General features: G+C 41.6%; 1 protein-coding gene across 2 annotated transcripts in view; it reads right to left on the bottom strand.

Moving 5' to 3' along the window:
- The window catches only part of IGF1R (insulin like growth factor 1 receptor), a 149846-nt gene that overhangs the window by 27055 nt on the left and 97298 nt on the right, over positions 1-25493 (bottom strand). For both annotated transcript variants that reach the window (XM_052671965.1, XM_052671966.1), the window contains exons 3-11: positions 19688-20000; positions 17105-17250; positions 15326-15470; positions 10027-10241; positions 7927-8053; positions 6936-7174; positions 6631-6798; positions 6227-6431; positions 1448-1734 (exon numbers count right to left, since the gene is read on the bottom strand). In XM_052671965.1, coding sequence (XP_052527925.1) covers positions 1448-1734; positions 6227-6431; positions 6631-6798; positions 6936-7174; positions 7927-8053; positions 10027-10241; positions 15326-15470; positions 17105-17250; positions 19688-20000 — 1845 coding nt within the window. The remainder of the gene's footprint in view (positions 1-1447; positions 1735-6226; positions 6432-6630; positions 6799-6935; positions 7175-7926; positions 8054-10026; positions 10242-15325; positions 15471-17104; positions 17251-19687; positions 20001-25493) is intronic.

Genomic DNA, 25493 nt, shown 5'->3' with positions numbered 1-25493 from the left:
TACAATGAATGTGAGAAGAATACCTACTGCTAAAACAGGAACTTCGGCAACAGTTGATAGTGGGAGACAAAAATAGAAGTTCATACTATTCTTTAGGTCACAAAGAGTTGAAGGAAGTACTATCTGAAGATCCAGAGAATGAAATGCATTGGCCAGGGTCTGGCTGGATAGATTAGTATTGCATGAACTGCTGATTGTCAGAAGTGAGGGTGTACATACAGCTTCATCAGATGTCAGTGCTTTTTTACTAAGTGTGCTATATTTGCATGACACAGAGCTGCTTATCAGCGTTTGGTTCTTCATTCCAAGCCTTTCACTCTATCAAAGCCATGCAGACACAGCTAGTCCCACCAAATGGCTGCAAACAACAACTGCTAGAAAGACAGCAGAATCTGCCCCACTGCCATCCCTTCTCTGTAGGTAATCTCAGGAAACTACTCAGTCTAAAATAGCGTCTCATCAGCAATTCAGCAGTTGTGTTTATCCCCAGTCATTTTCATTCTTGGTCATTTTATAATGTTTATTCAAATTCTAACAGAAGTATGAAGACAGTTTCAGTCTTATAAGGTACAGAATAAAGTAAAATAACTTAGCCTTTAATTTTCAAAGCCATACTCTAAATATCTGGGAACACTTATGTCCCTTTTCTGGATCTTACATATTTCCTTACTTCCTTGAAATAAGTAATACTTTCACTGACACACATGAACCCAAATTATGAGGGAAACAAAGCAAAATTACTACCACTGCATCAAATATTCCCAGACATCTGCTGGAGTCAGAAACTCTTTGCTGGATGCATGTGAGCTTACACTAAAATCATCTCTATTCTTCTCAGAAGTACAATCTGGATAATTCCCAGACATGAGTAGAGCATTCAGTGTTTCTTATTTGAAGTATTCTAGATGCCCACGACTGGGCACAAAGCATCTCAGTGCTCCTCCTGTTTCCAGGCTGGACAAATGCTTGGTCATTCTGTGACAGAGAAACATTTGGCACGCATTTCCACCAGCAGCACTAACATCTGTAAACAGTTCAGCATGAACACAGCAAAACTGAACACCAGCAGAGAAACATTCCCTTGTCTCTATTCAGCATGCAGGGAACTGAAGAATAAAACCTTTTAATCCATCACGTCTGCGGCTCTCATCTACAAAGCTGGGAAACCATTTCTCTCACAATCATCTAGGTACTGGAGGCAGGGCTGCCCTTCTCCAGATCAGAGACAGGCTCAATACAGATGACTCAGTACACAGGAGAGAGCAGACGAGACAATTAAACTACTGCAAGAAACTTTCATACAATTCCAATTTATCTCCTCGCGTTCCATTTTTATTTCATGCTCCCAACACTTCTCTATGTGTTTTCAAAGATTTGTCCCCCCTGAGACTCAGCTCTTGCCAGAAAAAAAGAACACAACAAAACCTTGATGCTTATGAGAGCATACCTGAAGGCATGGTTCTTGCAAAGACAAAGTTGGAAGCGCTGCAACCGAGTGTGTCAGCTTCGTGGTTGCAGCTGTGAATATCAATGCGGTAAAGAGTAAAAGGCTGGAGATGGGAGATCACAGTTCTCTCCTTGCCATCCACTTTGGTCTCAAAGAACGGGTATTCCACCTCACTCTCCTCTGCGTCAGAAACATTGGTGAAATGATCTGCCCCAGTTGTGTTCCTGTTCCGAGTGGCCAAAGTGGCGTTTGCAATTCGGAACACATCCCTCCGCTTCCGATCAGGTCTGTGGAGCAAATACAGGAAAAAGGCCTCGTTAGAGAAAATTCACTTTTCCTCTAGGTTCAGGAAAACTGGTGAAGAAACACAGTAAAATAGATAAATGCTATTAAGAAGGAAAGCTAAATAAAGAATACTGCAAGGCAAGCAAACAGCTCTCTCTTTAGCTGAACCTGCAGTGCATCAGTACACCCTATTGCTCTCTTTTGGTTGGAAATCCATCTCTGAAGCCAAAAGCAAGCCTCATGATACATGTGCAAACTTATGACCACCCTGGTGCGGGCATGATAAACTGAATAGCAAAGACAGTTATTCTGTTATTTAAAAAGCAAACTGGATTTGTATTTAACGACAACAATGTTGAAGCTTAAAATAAAAATCAAGATGGCAAAGGCTTAAAAGGTTAGGGAAAAAACATTCTGAAGTTTGCTCAAGTAGCAAAGCTAACTCTCAGTGGGCTTAACTCGTTGGCCTTTTCAGTTGCAATGGAACTGCAGAACTTTGAATGCACCGGACTGAAAAAAGAAACCTTGGATGGCAGCTGAAAGCCATGAAAGTCAATCACCATCACTGCATGGTCATTTGTGCATCTCTGTTTCTCTTACCTGCTGTAAAGGAACAATCTTCCTAAATGAGAAAATGCAGCACTAATTTTGTGTACAGCAAAGAGTTCAACTTTGCTTTGCATCTATATGAGATTTGTGCACTGAATTAAAAACGTGAGGATTTACAGCAATGCTACTACTTTCTCAGGTCTAAGGAACAACTATAATGGCCAAGCAGCGGCATGACAAACATCAGTATAAAAATACCCTACAAATGTTTTGCTGGTATGAGCTAACCAACACACAACTGCTAAATAAAAGACATGTCACTTGATCATGTGTCAAATCCTTGCCTGTTTTGCCCATAAGCACTAACTACGTAGGCAGGAGAGTTTCTCCACCTCCCACTTCCCTCCTCGCTGAAGTCACCTGCACTGCTCACATACAGATAGCAGTGCACCAGGGCAATTCATTGGCCTGCATCCTGCCCCACCTGCCACCCTTTAGCACCTGGTCAGTGCAATGGATCTCAGTTACAAAGGTGAAGTCTACCACATTCCTACCAGAGTAAGCTGCAGATCAGGTGCGTAATGTCTTCCCCAAGCACACAATGGGAATAAGCTGATGCAACAGGAGAAATTAATTCACTACCTGACGAAATTCAGAACATTCAGTCACAAAGCAGCATGTTGCAGAGTAAGCCAAAAAGAGCCTGACTTGATTTTGAAATCTGGCTGTGGATGCACTCATTTTTTTAGGAGTTGCCTATGAAATTTTCCAAAATCCTTTTCCTGTGTCTTGAGGAATCGTTCTGACACTCTCAGCTGCCATGTAAACCACAGCACAGAAATAAAGATAAGAAAGAAGCTTAAGTTACCAATAAATTGCTTTAAAAAACATACAAGCCAATGTAATTTCTTGTCGGTGGGATGTTTATTTCACAGGAGATGTAAGCATTTGCTTCTCCTCTACAGCGATATTCATGGAAGTTACTAAATCCTATTTAGCTTGCTTTGGAAGAGCACCCATTGACTCTTTAATTCAGTGGGAAGAAAAAACTTTTCAAGACCTACAAACACATGGAATGACCTCCACCAACCACCTGCACAAATTCTGTGATAAAAGCAGTAAAAATACAAAGCTTGTTTCCAGTCAACAAAAGCACAAATTAAAGTATGAACCCAGAAAGCATGCCTTAATCCACCACCTTTATGGGATACAAGATATTTCACTCTTCAGTGGTATCTGAAAAAAAGTACAGTCCTAACTGGTCTTTGGGAAGAAACAAAGAGAAAGCAACACTAAATTTGGTGGTAAAAACTATAGTCATATAACGGAGAGAAAAAGACCTACAGGAAAACAAAGGAAAATGTGATTAAAATATCAAGAGATTGGACACTACTGCTTTGCTGTCAAGCAGTTTCCTGCTCCAGTGAAAGGAACAGATAAAGACAAAAGAGCAAAAGCCCAAGAAAACAAGGAAAAGGCAGGAGATAAAAACATGAAAATTTATCTATTCTGTTAAAGGGAGAAAAATAGGACTTTGTAAAAATGAAATCAAATTGACGTCAGTAAAAAAAAAACAAACAAAAGCCATTTAAAATGCAAGTTAACTGTTCACAGAATCATAGAATGGCCTGGGTTGCAAAGGACCACAATGATCATCTACTTCCAACCCCCTGCTATGTGCAGGTCGCCAACCAGCAGACCAGGCTGCCCAGAGCCACATCCAGCCTGGCCTTGAATGCCTCCAGAGATGGGGCATCCACAGCCTCCTTGGGCAACCTGTTCAGTGCCTCACCACCCTCTGGGTGAAAAACTTCCTCCTAACATCTAACCTAAGTCTCAGTTTAAAACCATTCCCCCTTGTCCTATCATTATCCACCCTCGTAAACAGCTGTTCTCCTCCTGTTTATATGCTCCCTTCAAGTACTGGAAGGCCACAATGAGGTCTCCCTGGACTTCTTATACTCTATGACAACTTTGTAATTACTTCTGAGATACCTTCTATTACAAACAGCATGCATCTCATCCTGCTCATTACAGAACTAAGGAACCTCATGAATAACTTTTCATCCTGTGGTCACGAGCATCTGTTCAAGACTGACCAGAGTCCTAACGTTTGAAATCTACTTCATGACTCCAATAACCACACTCATCCAAGAACTGCACACAATATTAGATCAACAGACTTCAAGCAAACTTAAAACCACGCAGCTGAATATTTTAATGCAGTATTACATGCTGCATTTCTTTCACAATATCCTGGAGACAGGTAGAACACTGGAAACAAATACCACTATTGAGGTTTACATTAACACATTGAATAACTTCTCCCTTTGGAAAAAAAAAAAACAAAACCATGGACATCAGCAGGTAACAAGCTGCTTAGATTTGTCCCACAGAGATATTTTACTAGCTCATAATCTCTAATTTCCCTAACATAACATCTAAAGTTGCTTAGCTATGCAGCTATTTCTGAACATTATACTTTATCTACCCTTGCTGTTACAAAACACACCCTTATGGCAGTAAGTTAAGCAAAAGGGGAAACAATCAAGCTTTCAGGAAATTCTTTGTGAACTGACTGTCAGAGTTGAAAGTTCTGAGATTTTCCTTTTGTTTTGGGAAATGCAAGCAAATTGGCAAGAAAAACAACACATTTTAGATGACCGGACTTTACTGAAATAAAAATAATCTTTTGTAAATGCTGCTTTGATAGATTTTCAGGTAGTTTATAACTTTAAAATGCCTTTCAAAACTCCTTCCTATTTCATAAAATCCAAAATAAGCTCACATTTGTACCATCTCACATTGCACAGGGGAACCTGGGCAGTCATGGTGGCTGCTACGTTATCTTTGCAGCTGGTTCTTATCATCAGTAACAAAACACTGCATAAATTCACCCACAAACACTAAACGTGAACCAGCCAAAGCTCAGGCACAGTAGTTAGCACCTCCAAAGAAAGACAGTACTTATTTCCTCATTTTTTCAGACAAAGCTAAGAAGAGCTGCAAATATTGTCCCAAAACCAAACAGGCCAATCCAAAACTGCCTTGAATAAAAGTTCCAAAAAAAAAAAAAAAAGAAAAAATTATACTGGAGAGTAATATAACCCAGTTTCAATGAGCAACAGAGCCACACTTCAGTGTACTCAAACACAGAGCTTGAACATAAACTTAACCTGTCAACAGTGACAATGGATAGCATGCATGATTGAAAACTGATTCCTTACAGAAACTTAACATGTTAAACAGCTGTATACCGTGTGCTAGGCTCCAGGGTCCAATTACCCAAAGACCAGCTTACATAAAAGATAAATAAGAAACTCAAGGATCAAAATCATCAATTCATTCAGTAGTATCTATTCTAGGATGTAGCATAAATTACCATTCCGTGTGGTGTGGAAGTAGTAATGTTTATAACAGAAACAGAAGAGTGGGTACATTAAATACTTCTCTGCAGGATAGACCCAGGAAACCAGTATGGCCACTATAATAAGAGCAGTGAGAAAGCAAGACCAGTTTCATTTCTGCAAGGTGAACGTGTCTGCAAATTTCAAAGCCAAATAAATCTTCAGATTGGGAACACAAGCACTTAAATGGCTATTTAAAGATTACATTTGAAATCCTTCATTTGCCACGTGTTGCTCATCTCTGAAACTCTCAGAGACAAAGAGCTGCTCAAGTGACTCTTGACTCTGAAAATAAGCCATCACTGAAGTCTTTGAACAATATAGGTAAGAACTCTCACTACTAGCTAAAATTGAGAGAGTGGGATGAAAATCTGCAACTAAGAGAAACCGCAAAGTAAAAGGACTGCAGACTGTCTCACATATACTGAGAAACAACACTGACACATTTGAGGTATTACCTACATATTCTTTCTCATTCAGGAAGCCTGAGCTCTAGGAAATATCTTTTAAAAAAATGCAATGAGCTGAAGACCATTACCTGGGGACAAAGATGGAGTTGTGAAGGAAGTTCTCAAAGACTTTCCGGTACTCTGCTTCCTCCTTCTCAGCTTGTTTTTCTGCCTCTGTCTTGGGACAAGCACAGCAAGGTCCTTTTTCTCCCCCACAGCCCTCTGGCTTGGTGGGTTCAGTAGCTTCTTCTGTATCAATGGTCCCATCAGCATATCTTCGAATTGGGACTTTATCTTAAAAGAAAAAAAGGCAGCTTATTGCTTTTATCTCTGTGTTATAAACATGTTAACTATTCACATTTACAAATTCCTGTATACTTGTAGTTATTCACAAAAGTACTGTGAAGCACGGCACAAGCTTTAGACCTTGTAAGTAATCTACCCTGACAGGTAAGAGTTACTGGCATTTCAAAACTATGTTCAGTTAGCCTACCTTTGGAGCAGTAATTGTGTCTGTAAAGGTAACTGTCCTGAGGTTGCTGCTGCCATCGTACAATATAATAGGAGAGGTTGCCATTGGGAAGAGAGGGAGGATTCCATTTGACAATCAGCTGTGAAGAGGAGTTGGATGCTGAAATAACATCCAAGGGAATGGATGGCACTGGCAGGGAAAAAGAAAATGAAGGCACTTTAAACCCAGCACATACTACAGTGTATTTGGATGCTTTTAAAGTAAATCCCAGATAATAAGCATACCTAAAGTCTTATCAGCTCTTCACCAAGGGACGAGGATCTTACCTGCAGCATTGGTTCGTATATACACAATTTCACTTTTTGCTCCATGAATGTGATGGTTTTCCATCATTGTGAGGGTAACAGCCTTGACATAAATCGCGTACTGAGTCCAAGGTTTTAATCCCTGCAGTAAAATTCCAGGGTCATTCTCCTTGTTTGGTGGCAGGTCAACATCGACCATATTCCAGCTATTGGAGCCGCACGCATCCTGTCCATCATACTCTGTCACATTTTTGAACGGCCTGAAACATTGGGGGAAAAAAAGTGCAAGATATTTATTCTCTTCTAAAAACTGTCACACACTTATGCAAGTACCTCACTTCAATGTTGTCTCACCTTAGCCTTGCACCTAACACCATTCTGAACCTCCCCTTCACCCCACTCCCCCCAACTGCTTACAGAGTTGTTAATGTATTCATTTGTATTTTGACTACTTTAAATCTGAGCCCTTACAAAGATATGCAAAGGTAGATAGATCTCTGAAGAAATTATGCTCCCTCCAGTAACTGCTTCCTACTTCAAGAGATACTAATGCAGAAAATTAATGAGGTTGAGAAACCTAAATAACTTCAAATACTGAGTAAGACAAGTCATCGAGGTGGCAGGTAAAACGTCCTCTTAGAGCTACGATTAGAGAATATCTCAGCAGAAACAACAGTACGACTTAGCTCCAAATTAGTGCCCTGAGAATTCTGAAGCCATCCAACTCATTTTCCCAAATTTGAAACCACCCAATGGATTTGGAATCCATTTATAGTCTTCAGGCAATATAATCCTCATTTTAAAGGGTTTTTTTACTCAACCAAGTATAGAAAGCAAATGAAGGCAGGATGTGAGAATGAATTACGTAAACTGAATGAAATATGTAAACTGTGAAGTAGGAACTACCTGAAGGAGTTTTGCTGACTATCTTGTCTCAGTAAAATGACAGCCAGAAGAAAACTGCCTACTATCCCTTGACTGTCTCCATTAGTCTCTGAAGATATCTACTCACGCTTCTTTGTAGTAAACAGTGAAGCTAATGAGATCTCTGTAATCTGGAGGGCGATACCGTTCCCACGTCAGCTTAATCCGATTCTTCAATGTTGTGTTGGAAACAAAACGCAGAATGTGGCTTTCACCTGCAACACAGAAAGACATCACAGGGCTGAGTCATCACTGTACTGCCTGATTGTTTAGCTTAACAGTTATTGCTTTTTCTAATGTACCAGTTTTTGCTAATTAGTCTTTCCTGCAATGCCTATGATAGCACAATATGCAGGCAGCCTTTGTTTCCTTATACCTCAGTATTTCATGGTACCCTATTTCGAGTGCTTAGGGGTAAGCACTGGCCTGGCCTTGGAAATCACTGCAGTGTATATTGAAGCTACTTGTTCTTTAGGGTTTTAGTTTTTGAAGCACATTTCCTTTTAGTGCACCACCAGAAGCTCTTGAAAACTACTTCAGCCTTTCCCTGAATGAGAAATCGAAATCCTGTTTATTCACAGGATGGATTTAGTAGCACTAAATTCACCATCCAATTGCAATGCAAAGGCAGAGATGTAAGTGGCCTCCATATTCTCACTTTCTGAGACAGTTTTAGGCAATTACAACTAGTCTTTCAGAAGAATAAACAAGATAGAAAGGAGAAAGAAGTTTATATTCTTAGTCATTACAGGCTGGACCAAAACCTCCAAAACTCAGATCATATACTGCACAACCATTTGATGGCAGCAGCTTCCAGCTCCTCTTCTGAACAGAGATGGATGGAAGTTGGCAGCTTTGAAATGAGTGGTTTCCCACTACCAAGTCAGAGTTTTCCAATCCAAAATAAAATAGCATTTTAAAAACTTAATACTTGGATGAAGAAACTGAGTTGTAAGGATCAACTGTGTGGCAGTTTCTAATGTTTCATACAAGTCTCCAAAAATAAAGGGGGTTTCACCCTCATGTACACTGGCACTGTTGGTGCTATCTTTTCAAAGGCAGTTTAGCTTTTGTTGATTCTTTTCCCCTTTTCAGAGTCAGAAAGCTTTCTGTAACGTTTTGTTTTTTTTTTAAACAGGCAGAGGCTGGCACTTGCCTCAGTGGTAGTAAGGACTGACTGTGTGTCTGTAACTCCTCCAGGACTGCAAGCCTTTGCTTTATTGAATGTGTAAAGAATGGAGTGTACTTACAACAAGGATCTATGCCATCTGCATTTATGCATCGTGCCTAAAGAGACATTCAGCAGAGTACGTGCCCTAGTTTTGTGAATACCATCCTGAACAAGGGGACTTGACTTATACACAGGATACGTTTTAATTTACTCAGCTCCAAGAGCACCACAAACAGACCAAAGAAAAATGCACCATCAGTTCTAAGAGTCTGAGTGTGAGGTCAAAACTGTAAGCATTCTGCCTTCTTAATTCCTACAAGAGAGATTGCTTGTAAATGTGTTGGTTACACCTGGAGACCTTATGTGAACTCCACAAAGCCTAAACAGGACTTTCCAATAACTTTGACATCAAGAACATTGCAGAATCCAAAATTAAATACAGACACTGAAGTTTAAGCACACTGTAGGACACTAAAAATAGTTTGCAAATCAAAAGCAATCTGAAAAATAAAGCACAAAAAAATTGAGCGTGCAACAAGCTCTTCTAGTAACAAAATGCAATATTTGGCAGGAGCTGAAAAGAAGCTCAGAAGTAACACGAAAGGTATTTTAGAGTCTGTGAAATTGTTATGTAGGCAGCTTCCTTAATAACAAAAAGAGTATATACATCTCAGAGAGAAAAATACCAATAATTATGTAAATCCGCAAAGGAAACAGAGCAACTGCTCTTCATTGGCCATACCAAAACCCAAGATTTTACTGACTCTGTTCCTGTTGATATAGGATGCTGTTGTTACAAAACAGTATTCTGAAGGCAGGCTTCTTTATCAGTTTTTATAGATGATGCAGTGACTATGTAACCACATCCACCAATACAAACAGACTTTCAGCTACATTTGCACAAAACAATCAAGCAGAATGACTGAAAGCCTAGCATAGTTTCTAACCTCTACATGTTGTAACAGTCAATAACACGGCCATGTGGTGAATGGCTTTTTATTTTGTTTTGAAACTTACAAGAGGCTCTCTCCCCATTGTTCCTCGGATTTATATCTCCTTTGCTCTGTCGCCCTTTGGTTCCTGAAACTTCCTCCATGCGGTAGATCTCAGAAACGCACAACTTAGGATTAAATGCAAAGTACATTTTCCCCTCCTTGATCGTCAAATTGTGATGGTTCCAGTCCCACAGCTGCTGCAGATTGTGGTTATCAAGCACATAAAAAGAATAATTCCTAGAAGAAAGTTTTTGAAGGAAAACATCAGTTTTAATTCATCACCAATTCCCACGAAGAACATCTTCATATACGCAAACTTTAAAATTCTGTACTTCCTCTCATTAATTTAAATCGGTATTCAGCAGAGTAAATGATTTTCTTCTCTCCCATGGAGCACGTTTTTCTGACTGCTCACTTTGGTCAGAGGGCAGGCAAATGACTAACAGAGGACCCCAAGGCTGACACCACATTGTGTAAAGCCTGCTCCAACATATGTTTTAATCATGGATGAATATGCAAGCTGCTGGAAGGAATACAAATTCATGTCCTCTGGACGGCAGATCTCTACAATAGATTTTCCTTTTTGTGCCAGATAGGAAGTTATGACCTTGTATACCTTATGGGAAGGAAAGCAAGCTGCAGTTCTGACAATAAATAAAATGGTGAACACAGCTGTCTTGCTTATGTTTACAAAAGCAACTGCAAGAGTTTGCATAGTGAAGCTTCCTTGCCTCTGTGTCTTAGTTTACCTTTTGGCCCAGTAGAGGCTTCCTGCGCTGTGCCAAGTACAGTTGTGCCTATACATCAAAACTGACAGAGAAGAGTTGCACGGACTGCACAGCACAGGACCCACACTTCAAAGTGCAGAGCTAATAACACAGGCTGTGGCAGCACGTGCTGAGCCCATTCCCGAAGCACAGCAGGGGAAAAACATGAGCATCCTTTACTTCCACAGACATTAGATGCAAAGTTGTTTCTGTAAATCCTATCACACAGTAAGAAGAAATTCCTGGTGCCACTCAATTGTGCTGAATTGAAAAAAACAGGTGTGCAGCCAAAGCAAGACAACAGGCTGCACACCAGCAGTAAGACAACACCTGCAAAAACACATTTTGGGATGACAGAGACAGGAATGCACAATTAGGAAATGAGTTAAAGGTTTGCTGATGGATTTAAATCACAAGAACCTATTCTGTCAGTATTTATTACATTATTTTCGGGACGTCCTACCAACAGAAGTTGGTAGACATCAACATGTAATCGATTATTAGCACGATAAATCCCTGCAACCTGTGCATGTCATTTTGCCTCGGTAAGCTCCCATCAGCACGGTTAAAGCTACAAATCCTACGCATCCTTTCAACTGCAGTCAGAGTTAGCCAGAATAACATGGCAGACAAACCACTCTGCTCACAAGAAGCTGGCACACTAGAGACTCATTTACGGTTTTCTTTCCACTGTTTCAAGTAAAATTTAGCATTCATTCCTCCCTCACCCAACCTGAAGTGAGAATGCACTCTGGTTGCAGCCTGCACAGAACACAGCTGCAGTTTCTCATGACACACCAAAATGCTCAGAGTATTTTGAGAGCGATGTGAAAGAGAAGGGCTTTGTCCTATTTCCAAGTGCCCCCTAAATATCCAGGGCTTGGTCACTAAGAAAAGTGATACACTGGAACTATTGCAGTAGGATGCTGAGAAGAATGTGCTCTGGTGACTAACAGTTGAAAAGGGAGTACATACTTGCATGCCAAATGCTTCTTGCCAGGAGAAAACAGTGGTGTTACCCTGCATGTGAGATTCAACAGATACCACTGGAAAGTGTGTTTATTTGTTACAGATGACTAAAATCCCTGCAGCTCCTTGTGCACTGCTCAGAAGATGACACTTCACTATAATTAGCTGTGTGATTAAGCAACGGCAACTAAGCTTTTCAGCAAAGACCCAAAAAGCTGGACTCAGACTTAATGCAATAAACAGGTGTGGCTCTATGGCTACAGAAACCATCTTAAATATTTAATAACAGCCTACCTGTCTCCTGCTCACGACTGTGGCAATAATGCTTCAGACACAAGAGATCATTCTTGTACTGAAGCATGACAAATAACTTGCATTTCAAGAGAGTCGAATAAATGGGGCAAATCAAGTACACATGGGTGCTTTACACAACTGCACGCTGACTGGGACAGTCTGGGATTTCTATGGATTGTACTTCTAGAGGCATCCACACAAGTTTGAGCAGCAGTCTGAGGCAAGGCAAACAAGTCCAAAGGGATCCTATATACACTGTGACTATAAATTAGTGGAAGTTATTCTGGCACCACACAAAGTGCCAAGGAAACCAAATCTGGAATGCTAAACCCAGATCCAGGCACAGGAGAGGTGCAATGCTGCATGGCTCAGAAGGTGGAGCAGCGGGCAATGGGAGGGCACTTAGGGCTTGGGTTGTAAATAATGATTATATCAGACACTGACTCCAACAGCTGTGGAAAAAATAGAGATTTCAAGGAAGATAGCATGGAAAGAATAGAAGATTCAGTGTAGGAAAACAAAGCACTGCTACTCAAACCCTTGAGAGACTATTAGTGTAAATGACTGGAGACCATGACTTGAAGGACAGGCTGAACCTCTGAACAGGAGCAGGAGGCACATCTGGTGCCAGGCTGTGCCATAAAGAGCCTCAAGTCAACCTGCATAACCCACACACGCCCACAGGAGAGCATTCCCACAAGGTGACGCATACCCCAACTGCAGAGCACCCAGAGCTACTTAATTATTGACTGCATTCATCAGAAACCTGTTTCACACTGTATCTGCACACAGTGCTGCATTTATCCACATGCACACAGCATAAAGCAATGATGCAGAACACTACACCTACAGCGAGAGGAGATACTGGTAAAGAAGAGTTCTACATAACAAGCTTTCAATCACCTTTTATTCCCATTCACAGCATATATGACACCAAAAGCTCTGGGAAGAAAGTAATGACCAGGTAAGTTTGCTGCTGAAGGGGTTAACACAATGTTAACGTGTAAAGAAGTGACTTGCACCAAAATGGGAATAAGAACTGGTAAAGGACTGTGAATGGCTGCAATGGATATCCTGGCTACAGAAGACCAGGCTAGTGGCAGACAGAGTCTGCCTGTAAGACAGTGACCTGTAAGTGACCTGTAAGACACACAGAAAAGCTGTTCATCTCTCAGTGCTACAATGAAGAGAAAAATAAATCCCGCTAGGCCAGCTGGAACATCAGCCAATATGAGAGCAAAAAGGAAAATGCTTACTGCTTTACACCTACAAAACATCAGCTAAGAAGCTGCCTATTAACTTGGCATGTGTTCCACACCTATGTGGCCCTGATCACCGAAGAGAACCTGATGGTAACAAAGCCAAATATGTACACAATAACATGGCAGGGAGCCCTGGCCATCGTCTTCTTACTTCTCCTTAAGGCCACAAATTACTTGTGTTCCAGGTAGCCAACACTTGAAGAAGTGCTGCCCAAGTGCCACTCACTCACAGGGCAGAAATGAGCACACAGCACTCAGCAGAGGACAGGATGGTCAGGCAGAACCAGCACCAGACTATGAACGAAAATCCTGCAGGGAACACAGAGACCCTTCCAGCACATCTCCAGTTCAGTTTCCCTATACACAGAGGGGAATTTTTTTTTGTTATGGGAATGCATTCCCTACTGATGTGGTGTTCAAGAGAGGTAATGAACATCCTGAAAATAACTGCAGAAATGAAATTCCCTATAATCTTCCCACGTTCTGTAACAAACAAGGCAGGCAACAGCGACTGAGTAAGGAAGAAATACTGAAGTACTGTTTTGCTACTCCTGTTCAATAAAAAAAAACAACAGTGCAACGGGGTCAGTCATGTAATGAACAACTCCCATAATGGTTCTTAATTTAACCTCCTTCTCACCCCTGAAGGCAGCACTCCCATAAACTACTGTCTGAGTACAACGGTACTTCCCCCCAGGACTGCCCCGCTCCCTGATGTTCACAGCTCTGCCAAAGTCCTACTTCAAGCTTACTTCTTCCTTGCCAGGTGTCTACTTTCACCCAAATATTTTTGGAAATGTTATTTAGATTGTGGCAATGCCTAAATTACGCTAGGCATTCTCCAGGCAAAGCGCCCCTGACATCAGTATGCAAATGGAGCCACTTCCTAACTTCCCTCAGCCCTATTTTCCTCTTCAAAGCTGCACCATTTCCTTTTCTAGTCGGGAATCAGATTTTAAAGCCTGTCATTCCTCTTCATATCAGCTCTGCTGATATCTGCTTACCGACATCCAAGGTAACAGCAATATATACTACTTAAACCTCAAAGCTGAACTCAAATTTAAGGAGTGCAAGAGAGGGAGAAGAGAGGTACGAGAAAAGACAAACAGATAACTGGAGTATCTGTTAGAGCACAGAGCATCATGCGTGGCTGAATGTGCTCAGAGTGACAAGCCTCTAGGATTTGCAATTAGAAACAAGCTTTCCCATAGAACAAACAATCTTACTGAAAAAAAACCTGTGTTTTGCAAGTGCAAGATGAAGAGCTGCCCTTTAACTTGCTCTGTCAGATGATGGAATTTGAAGAATTTAAGGCTGACCAAAGACTACTCTGACAGAAGCAGGGAAGTTGAGAAGAATCTGTCATGCTGTAACTTTATCCTGTCAGGGCAGATAAACCAGGCATAAGCAACCTTTCCCATGACCTTCCCACTACCTTTTCCTATACAATTATAAAATTCTTTGTTTAATAATTCTCTCATTACTGACACAGACTTAACTTTTCCCACAGAATATTGGTTTAAACTTGAACTGAAACTTGATTCAGGGAGAGAAGGAGAAACACAGCTTGCTGAAGGAACATCAACAAACCTGAGCACTGCAAGTTCTGTGGAGGTTGAAAGCTTTTGTTTCTGCTACCTGTGCCATCACAGAGAAACGGGAGCTGCATACAACTGTAACTGCGGAGCAGCAGAAGTATCACACATCGTATATGCATTACAGAAACAGAATAACCCACAGCAACCATTTCTGGGGGATCGAATTTACTCTTCCTGACCAAGCTACTTTCTGCTTGATAGACAATTAATTTAATGTTAACATTTTAAGGAACTGCAAACAATCACAACTTACAAACTAATTCATACCAGTGGAGTCTCTTCCAGTGCAATCCCCCATTAGTGACATGTATTACCAGATATTAGCAGAAGAGATAATTGTCTAACAGTACACGAATGTTCATTAGGAGACTCAGCCTCTTGTGGCTTTGTGTTAAAAGTTAAATTGCACCTACAAATGTATAAACACTTACCCATCCACCTGTTCCTCTCCCAAAATATACCGCAGGTTCTTCAAGAAAGACAGAGAAACCAGTGCATGGGAATGGCGAATCTTCACATACCCTGTCACTGTCTCAATCAGACCCATGAAATTCTCCAGTTCTGAAGCTATGTTATCTACATTAAGAAAAAACAGGGTTTTATTACTCTAAAATCCATAACTTCATTCAATATTCTACTTTACTCAGCACTGTTTTAGTAAAAGTTTGCATTTTAGTCTGCATTTGTTGCTTTTGAAAATGACAGACAACGGTATTCCTCCTAAAGTGGCAGTTAACTGAGCAGACAGATGGCTGGAGGACAAACACTAAGGCAGAGCAATGCTGTGAAGACACTCTTGCTTTTCTGTATTGTTATCTATGTTTCTTCCCCAGACACTATGCTCTGAAGACAGCACCAAATACTGAGCCAGTGTTCTGGCCAAGCTGAAGACCCTTGTGTAAATGCATATATCCATGGGAATGGAATTGCTCTTCAGGTCCAGAGCAAGGCTCAGGCAGAAACCACCACTGGAGAATGGAGAATGAGACTGAAGACAAATGTGAGGAGGTAGAGAAGTGTGCTAATGGTCTCCAATGGGGCATAAAACACTGATTTTGGTGGCTTAGAAAACTTTGCCCATCAAACTTGGAACTCCATGAAACAAGGAAGACAAAACTATAAGGATGTCGTCATGCCACAGACCATGCTCTGTGCAGCATCACACTAGTGATTTTCCACACTAACTTATTTAAACTTCTTCAGAGCTAGCTCCAACCTTCAGCACTCCATTTCCCTAGGACGTGAGCTGTCCTTTCCAAGCTCTGCAAAATCCCACCCTTCACCCTTCACCAGGCTCAAGGATTGCAGTCCTTGTGTGGTGTCACGATCTTCAACACACTTAGATAATAAGTAAGCCACAACATCCCCCCTCTGCACGTATTTGCTCCAGTTATACTGAAAATCTCTCCTGATGCAGACTCTACTAGCAACAGTGGAACCATGAGTGAAGTAACGCACATACTGCTGTTTCTAAACCCCATAATTTTCATTAAGCAGAAGGAAGGGAATCAAATATATCTGAAGGTTCCAACCATATTCATGAAAAAGCAAAAAGCCCCTTCCATACAGAGACAGATTTCCAACAAAAACTAACAATTTTTACTGCGTATTTCTTTAAAAGCTCACCAACTCTCAGCACTTCCCTGACCAACTAATGACATCCCTGACAAATTTAATCCAGAGCTTGTTCAAGACATGCAACAAAGACTGGCCAGCTCACTAAGGATGACCATCCAAAGGCACAGTGCTGGGCTTTGTATGAGCTTTTGGAGCAATTGATTGCAAATTTTAGCAAGACAACACCTCCTACCTTAGAAACTGAGGCTATTCCATCTTCCAGTGCCACTCCCTCTTATTTACCTGCCCAGATACAAGGACTTTCACTTTTTCACTTTGTTAAGGCTTTATTACTCCTTTGGGACTATTTCTCATCTCCCTTCCTAGTCCTGGTGCCTCCTGGTTCCTTGCCCTGCTGAGAAAAGCTGAAGAAAATACCAGCTTTCCCTGCTTCATGGTTGGTAGCTGACTACCTATTCCATCTGCACGTTGGAGAATGGTGCTACAAGTGGGCCAACCCAAACAGGAGCACTGCTATCTGACAGGAAAACAAACAAGTCATGGCTTTTTTATGTTCCTGTTATTACGCTGACAAAAGAAAAATATTAAAAGCAGTCTCATCAGAGGTTTGTAAAGGCAGGGAAGTCACTTACTTCCACGACGGATGTTGATCAGCAAATTGCCCTTGAGAATCGTGCATCCCTGCAACATTTGTGCTGATGTGACAGAGTCAATGGTCTTCGTTTTCCCATCCTCACAAATTTTGGGGCAAGGCCCCTCACAAGGGCTGCAGAACATACTGTTTGGAAAGAAAAGGAAACAGAAAATAAGCAGTGATACACAGCTCAGATTCCACAGACTGCTTTCAATTTCATTTTGAAAGACATTTCCATATGAAGCTCAGGAAAATGCATCAGCCCACAATGAGAGTTACCACACTAGTGCAGAGACTTATAGGTAAGCATAACAACACACTTGTAGGACACAAGAGAGGCTGGCACATCACACCTCCTGTCCACAGCAACATGGGAGCAATTGAATGGACTCCTACCTGCTGCTCGCCAGTTTCTTAAAGGCTCTGTTACCCTGAGCAGAAGGCACTTCAGGTAAAAAACACCACTGTTTCATTTACTCCAGCTTCATTATAACCACAAAGATGACCCTTCTAACCTACACAAGCATCAAGTGCTATTGAAGTTTTGAGCTAATTTAGACTTAACCTCCAAAAATAGGCCAGCTAGGAACTGGAGATGGGCAAGTACTGTTACAAATTCTATAAAGTTCTCTTTCTCCACGTCCTCAAACCAGCATTTCAAGACCAACCCTAGTGTTTTAACCTGGGAAAGACAGCTGTGGGTGTATACAGTCCTGAGTGACACAGAGAAAGTGAGCAGTGAATTAGTCACTGTTTCTTATGGCGTCAGAGGTATTAAAGCAGCAAGTTCAAACAAACAAAAAGATGCACCTTCATGCAAGACAAAACTAATTTGTGTAACTCACTGCAAAGGACTGGGAGAGGCAGACAAGAAGTCTAAACAGATCCAAAATGGATTACACAAATTAAGAAAGAACAGGTACACCTGTGACCATGAAACATCAAGACAGGCATAGCCTAACTCAGAGAAACCTGACTGTCAGGCTGATGTGTCCTGCTTCCCATAATCACAGACATCTATAAACATTTTAACAGGCCAAACTCAAGGAGCAAGATTGCAGGCTAGCCTAGCCTTTGGCTACTGCAGCTTCATATAGACTGTGCCATTAAACACATGTGGAAAAAACATGCCTTCTGATCACTCCTGGTACAAATTTCCTGATGCAAATTTGGTTTTGATCTCACTCACAATGAAAATATTGGAATAAATTGGATTTCATTACCACTCACCCTACATTATTGCTTTAGAGGGGAAAAACAGGGAAGAGAAAGAGCTCCAAAGGCAAAAGCTTTTGATGCTAACAGTGATGACCACAGACTTAATATTTATTACCTTAAAAAGAAACTGAGTCCACTTTCTTCTAAGGCTTAAAGAAACATGTAAATTGATAGCAGCCATTTTTTGTGTGCACAGTGTAACGAAGGAAGCTTCCTTTTCTTACTGGTAAGGTCCTATTTCAAAATCCTGCACTGTAGCATGCCACAGACCACTAAAAGCTACAGACACAAGCAAGAGGCATTCAACTAAATGTACAAAGAATGCGGGAAATGCTTTCCATTTGCAACTATTTGTTAACATCACCTCTGGGGAAGAAAACATTCTCTGGCCTTGGGTTACAGCTCCTTCCAATCTCTGCAACTGAGCGCTACACTGAGATAAGATAGAACTGTCATGCACTTCAGTGTAAGCAGCTCAAACAGCTGGGACTACAACCTCAGGTAGATAAGTGAAAGATTTCTCTGGTGAATACTGACTGGGCTTTGAGCAAACACAGTGTTAAGTTGCTTACAACTTAATGTGAACCAGGGACTGCCTTGCTGCTTGAGTGAACAGATGAATGCCATGCACAGACACACAGCCAGTGCAGGTACCATCACAACCATCTTTCCAAAAACCTGTATCTTACAGCAACTTAAAAGGGCATCTGTTTAGCATAGCACTGAAGCACCCTCCCTTATTTGTAGAAGTTTGGGTCAGCAGACAACAGAAGCTGTTAGCTTAACCCTATGTAAAATAAGAAAGTGTTCAGTACACATCAGTCCAACTGTCAGAATGAAATAAGTGGAGGTGAGTTACACCCTTCCAGAAATTTATTCTGTGTAATGTTATCTGCATCATTTTTGTAACCAATTTTACCATTGTTCTCTTCTAAAACATCATTGCTATTTTCTGGAAAGAGTGAAAAAAAGGAAATAAAGTTACTAAAGAACACATGTCTAAAATGTAAGTATACATAAAGCAAATAACATGTGAAACAAGGCAGCTCCTAGCTTGCTGTGAGTGTGACAACGGTGATCTGCCAATCTCCAGCCCTGTCTTCCTTGGCTCTCACTTTCTTTTGTTCAAAACCTGGGTTTGCACTGTTCTGACCTGAAGTCTTTCAGAACAAGCAGCATGAACTGATGTGCACAGGCCATCATTGGACTTCTAAAATGATGTCTGAGCAAGTCTTTACTGAGAAGTGATGAAATTCCAAAACACTTCTTCCACCAAAAGCAACTTGCATCACAAGGCTGCCACAGAGTAGGGAGGGAGGAATAAACATGCTAACTGTGTCGGACTTGAAGAAAGTTGCGTTACCTTTGGCTCCCATTGCGTATGAATCCAGAGGGGCACTCTGCCATGCACTCATCGTTGTGAATCACAAACCTCTCGTATTCACTTGTTTCAGTGGCAGGGACTTTGGAGCAGAACTCCTTGGTCACGCAGCGCCAGCCCTCGAACTTGTAGGTGTTGGGAGGGCAGGTGGGCATGCAGACCCCTTCGTAGTAGTAGTTGCGACAGGCCACGCAAGCAGTGTTGTTGTCGGGTGCTGTGCAGCTCCCCAGGCACTCAGGATGGCAACACTCGTTCTGGTCTGTGCAGGCTCTCTTGCCACATGAGCTGGGGCACACTGCAAGAAAGAAGGCGAGGGATCTGAGTTGCTGTGAAGTAAGGGGAATGGTATTATAGAAAAACCCCGATCTGCACAAATCTACGTCTTCATTGCCTGGGCTCTAGGGAAGCTCTGCAGAAGAGTCAATTCCTTTAAAACTGACTGCACTGACTATTTTTTTCCTGTTTCAGTTGCCTGAAAATATCTTTTTTTGCAGATGAAATTCGTAACATGAGCCAATGAAATAATGCAGCTTTGAAAAGAAGAACAACATAAGGATAATGGAAACAATTCAATACTCCCCCATCCCAAAGCCCTAGAATTATGGGATTTCTTGGTGGTTTTTTTTTTTGAGTGCTGACTTATTGTCTTTCTAAGCATTCCTTGTCTTTCCCATTTGTACACTTCAAATTGGTCTTTACTGGCAAGAAAATGAGCCTCCTTTAAACAACTTAATTACACTTGTACAATAAAGCACTGCTATACTATAGCACACATGGTTAGGTCAACCCCAATGTAGCATCCCAATGTTGCTTATGTATGCAGAATGAGGTTTAATAAAGTACAGATGGTAAACATCAAATACTGTGCAATCAGAGGCGCTGCTATTTCTCCCTGAAGAATTCCATAACAGAATTCTGCCTTATCCCCAAAATTCCAGGTTTGGAGAACAAAACAGGTGAAGTACAGGAAAAAAAAAAAAAAGAGAAGAAAAAAAAAGAGGGGAGGTGCAAATTTATTGGATTTATTGAGACATTCGTTTTCTGTGAAAGCATTTTGCTTGGAAGAAACGAACAAAGAGCAGAATCGTCACCAGACAATCTCACTATTGTTACATCAAAAGAAGTGGCAGCATTATATTTATGTAACAACAACATTTTGATTGCAGCTTTGTATGGTCCTTTAGCCATGCGAGCTGTGTGCCAGAGGCTCTGTAAACAAACACAGATAGGAAATCTGGTTTGCATTAAGTGACTGTTTTCCACTTTCTAACTTAGCTAAAAAACAGTACCAATAATAACAGCGTAAAGCAGCATTTCAGTAGTACAACTCCAGTATGATCCAAGCAAAGCACCACGAGACATTTAACTGAGCTATTGGAGCAAAAAGCACACGACCAGCAAAGAAACTAATGTCCCAGAATGCACACAGAAGCAACAGAGCCCAGCCTGCAGGGAAACACGTTTTAAGATACTGTTAACAATTCCACAAAAGAAATTTTACACTGCAACTTCCTCTTCCTGACTGCCAAAAATCTGCCATGTGGCAAAGCACGAATATCTGAGAGGAAATTTCGTTCAACTGGTGCAACAAACCAGAAAAGTCTTCAATTCCTCTGCTCATTAAAAATCAAAATGGTTCACAGCCCTGCAACAGGATCTACGTGTTGCTCACAAAAAGCCCGTGCCCACCCCCAAACGGACTCATAAGACACACATCAGACAACTCTGCATTTGTAATCCAAATGGTTTTGTACTGATCTTGCTTCAATATTTTGCACTTTCCCCCGGCCCCTTTTTAAAACAAGTCCCAGCTGCCAATCGCAAGTTGAGCCTGGCATCCAAGTACCAACCAGCTTCTACGATCACCACTGCAAACATTCTGCAGAGGAAATTCAACCTGCAGAGGTGGTGCTGCATATCCTGCTAGCCAAACTGCCAGACCAGGTGAAGGCAGCACAAATACACCTCAACAGGTCAAATGAGGAAGTTTCCATAGGGAGAACTACTTCCAAAACCCATAGCAGGAGTGAGGACTGCTACAGAATGCACAGCACGGGTATACCTGATTTCCTCTGAAGAAGGAAAAAACACCTACATCACACACCAACAAAAATAAAACAGCATATTGGTGTAAAGTCTCTTATTGATGGTTACTTGCATCAGTGTAAAAGGAGAGAAGCATGCCCACACACCACCCAGTAAGGCACATTCTGGTACACAGCACTACCACACCGACAACTAAGGAGTTAAATAAACAAACAGTGTGCCTTGCTAGCAGATGGACTGCTGCTCTGAGTGACCCCCCCAGTTAGTGCAGTAGCAACGTTCCCACTTCAGAGCCATACTAAGAAGCAGCACACGTCCCCATGCCTCCGCAAAGTTCTAGATTTACTGAAGCAGCACTGTGTGTTTCCATCAGGGCAGACACTTGCAAAAAACAAAGGCTGCCACACTAAGTGTCCACGTGAACGTAGTAGAGAAGGAGCGAGATGATTTCACTCCTGGAAAAGCCTTCCATACTGCCTTAGTGCCTCTGCAATTCAGGAACAGACTGGTGTATAAATAGGATTCCCTGCATCTCTCTGTAAATCTGCTGACTGCTGCCTGCAGGAGCACAAAGTGAAGCAAAGGAGGATATCCGAGTTCACGTGAACAAGGTAATCAGTGAACTAGATTTCTAAAGCGTAGGAATAGTTTTAACGGCAGTCATTTGAACGATAACTACTGAAAATGCTGTACACATAATTTTTTAAAAGCTCAGCAACCTCATTTTTCTCTCAACCCTATTTCTCACTTGTTGCTAACGTTGGCAAAGTTCTCAGCCTGGAGACAATACAGGCATCCTGTTTCTTAGAAGAGGCAGGACAAGAACTTTTGTGTACAGGATACAGAACAAACAACACGAAGTCCTATCTGCCTAAAATGCCAGGTCCCTGAGACAGCCCTGCTCAGAAGCCTCACTACAGAACATCAGCCTTACTCCCCCTCTCCCTCCCTCACGAATCGTGTTACTTGGGCTGCTACATCTTAGCAAAACATTGAAAATGAAAGTTTGCCAAAAAAAAAAAAAAAAAAAAAAACTGAATTACATTTGAATACTTGTTGACTTGAGTCTGCAGGAACATCAGACAAACATAAGCGAATGGTGGGCTGACATTTTGGGACAGAATTTAACTGCTAGGTACGAAAGTGCCTTGAATCAGAAAGGCTGATGACTGTACACAAGAAAAAAAGAACAAATCCTTGCTGACAGCCACAAGGGCAAGAAATACTTAATTGTCATCACGTGGAGCTACCAAGATAATGGAAAATTTCAGAGACCTTGGAGTGCAGCCATGGAAGGAAGAAGCCAAAACAAGACCTAGGAATAGCAGACCCTTACGCAGCTTCATGATCCTACTGAAGAGATGGCAGTGGCTCGACTAGACCAGAGAGCCTCGTTGTTTACTTTCAGGGAGTGAAAGTACCAAATAATCAGCAGCTCTTCAAAGAATGACACGACAAGAATACCACAAGCCACAAATCAAATTTACCAGAGCAAAAATAACAGCACTAGTTTTTCTGACCTTCTGTGCTTCACCTTCCCTCTGATTTCTTCAAATGAAAGTTCTCCTTGTCAACACAATTCAAGAGATTTTCCAAATGCTATTAAGATAGGATTACTCAAAAATGCAAAATATATCACTTCCAGCTAGCTGCTCATTGAGCAGCCCGGCCAGACCTGTCACACAGAAAGGAGATACTGGAAAAATAAATGCAAATCTTTAAAAGAAGCAAGAAGAATTCCAAGAGAACCCAACTCAGACTCATCACTCTCAATTAAAATCTCCAAGATGCTGAACTGCAATTGCAAACTAAAAGCCAGGTTGGGAAATCCTCAAACAAAACAAAAAAGGCAAGAAACAAATCATGTCTGTATTTACAGCAGCTACTTTTGGGACAGCTTCACACCGTGGCAATAAGGCTTTCTGCCACGAGTTATCTCAGTGCTGTATGGAGCGACACAGAGCGAAAGCTCCCTGAAACGGCCCCGCGTTGACATCACGGCTATTGCACAGTTTGGACACACAAAGTGCTCTTATCAGCTCCAAGACGCTGGGACTTCAGCAGCCCTGGAACAGAAGCATCAGGTGAACGAGCCATCCGTCTCATGGAGGGGAGCGTGGCCAGGAGAGGAAGACTTCTGGCAAGCTGTGGCGGCCGGCCCTGCCAAGGCTGGCACCCGGCCAGTCGCACGCGGGCAAGCACCGGGCTGCCAAGTGTGGGATACTATTTTATTATTATTATTATTCTTTAAGATTCTTTCTCTCCTTCTGAAACGATATTCAATCCTTCCTTTTTTTTTTTTTTTTTCTCCTTTCATAATGCATCCTTCACATAAAGCATTTCTGAAAGACAAGGGAAAAACCCAGCTTTGAGCAGAAACCAGAAGAGGGAGGGAGGATGTCCTCCCAGCCAACTACTGAAAAAATTAGCTGTCTAAATTTATCCACAAAGACAGAAAAAAAACAGTCATTTTTGGAATGCTAATCCTTCTACATGACAGATTTTTTTAAATATTGCATTTTAATGGTCTAAACTTTGGTCTGGTCTTTCAAACAGCTGACTTCAAATGGACAAACAGCCTCCACAAGACCTGATTTCTTTTGCCCAGTATATGGTAAGAATGGAGAGACTGGAGATATTACTCAGAAAATCCAGGTCCAGTGATTCACGGCCAGGGCTGGAATTCAACAGCTACAGAATAAAGGCTGCAAGAAGGAAATATGCATGTTAAATACATGCAGTAACATGTTCTGATCACAGAAATATGGGTAAAGTCATCTCCAAAGAACTGAAGAAGCCACTTGCTTACATGACTTGTAGAAAATCTTCATATTGCCATAGAAACAAGTACTACTAACACACACGGTGCGTTATATTATTCCCTCTCCATACTCTCCTGCACTCTAAAACTGGTATCTCATTTTTGGCAAATATCCTAAAATAAAAAAAAGCTGCCATATCAAAGAACTTCCGTACCTTCCAGCAGCTAAGACATAAAAACGTGGCACATTTTGAAATTACCAACTTGATCTCAATAAAGGTTCACTTTAACACAACTGTGAATTTAAAGTGTTCAGCGCCTTTCTCTGTACAATTCCATACAGTCATACAGTCACACATACAGTCATTCCCACCACTGGACTTTTTGGCTGGTCCTATACAAACTTCTACTAAGAATCAAGACCAGGGCATTAAGCCTGGCCTGCAAGCTACATCTGACTGGAGAGACTTCACTAAATCCACGTGTTTCCATGTTCACATCCTACTTGTTACCAGCGTCTTTTTATCTGGCAGACCTTTCCAAGGATCTTGAAAGTATTCCGAAGTTGTTCTGTGAATTATTTTCTTCCCACTGTACAAATCCAGCTGATGTTCGGCTACATTTGCTTGGTTTATACACCAAGCTTTTTGATCCCCTGCACCCCAACACTGCACTTCATCACAGATACCACATGAGATAATCTCTCATCGAAAGGCACGGTGCCACAAAGCACCCAGAACTGCGGCTCAGAGGATATTTCCAACCTGCAATCAGCCCACCAGCAGCTCAGTCTTCAAGCACATGAAACAATGACCAAGCAATCTACCTGGACATCCCTCTTCCCCAGGATTTGGTGGCTAAAATTCAAAACCGTGCTAAAAGCCTGCATAATGCAGGTCAGCAGCTGGGTACAAATGCCACAGAGGATCAGCTGAAAGCAGCTGCCAAGGATACGGAAGAGAAGAGCAGGGACTGGCCAAC

The sequence above is a fragment of the Tympanuchus pallidicinctus genome, unplaced genomic scaffold (assembly GCF_026119805.1).
Source record: "Tympanuchus pallidicinctus isolate F22 unplaced genomic scaffold, pur_lepc_1.0 scaffold12, whole genome shotgun sequence".
NCBI lineage: Eukaryota > Metazoa > Chordata > Aves > Galliformes > Phasianidae > Tympanuchus > Tympanuchus pallidicinctus.
Note: the sequence above shows the minus strand (reverse complement) of the source record. Positions and strands in the feature narration are given on the sequence as shown.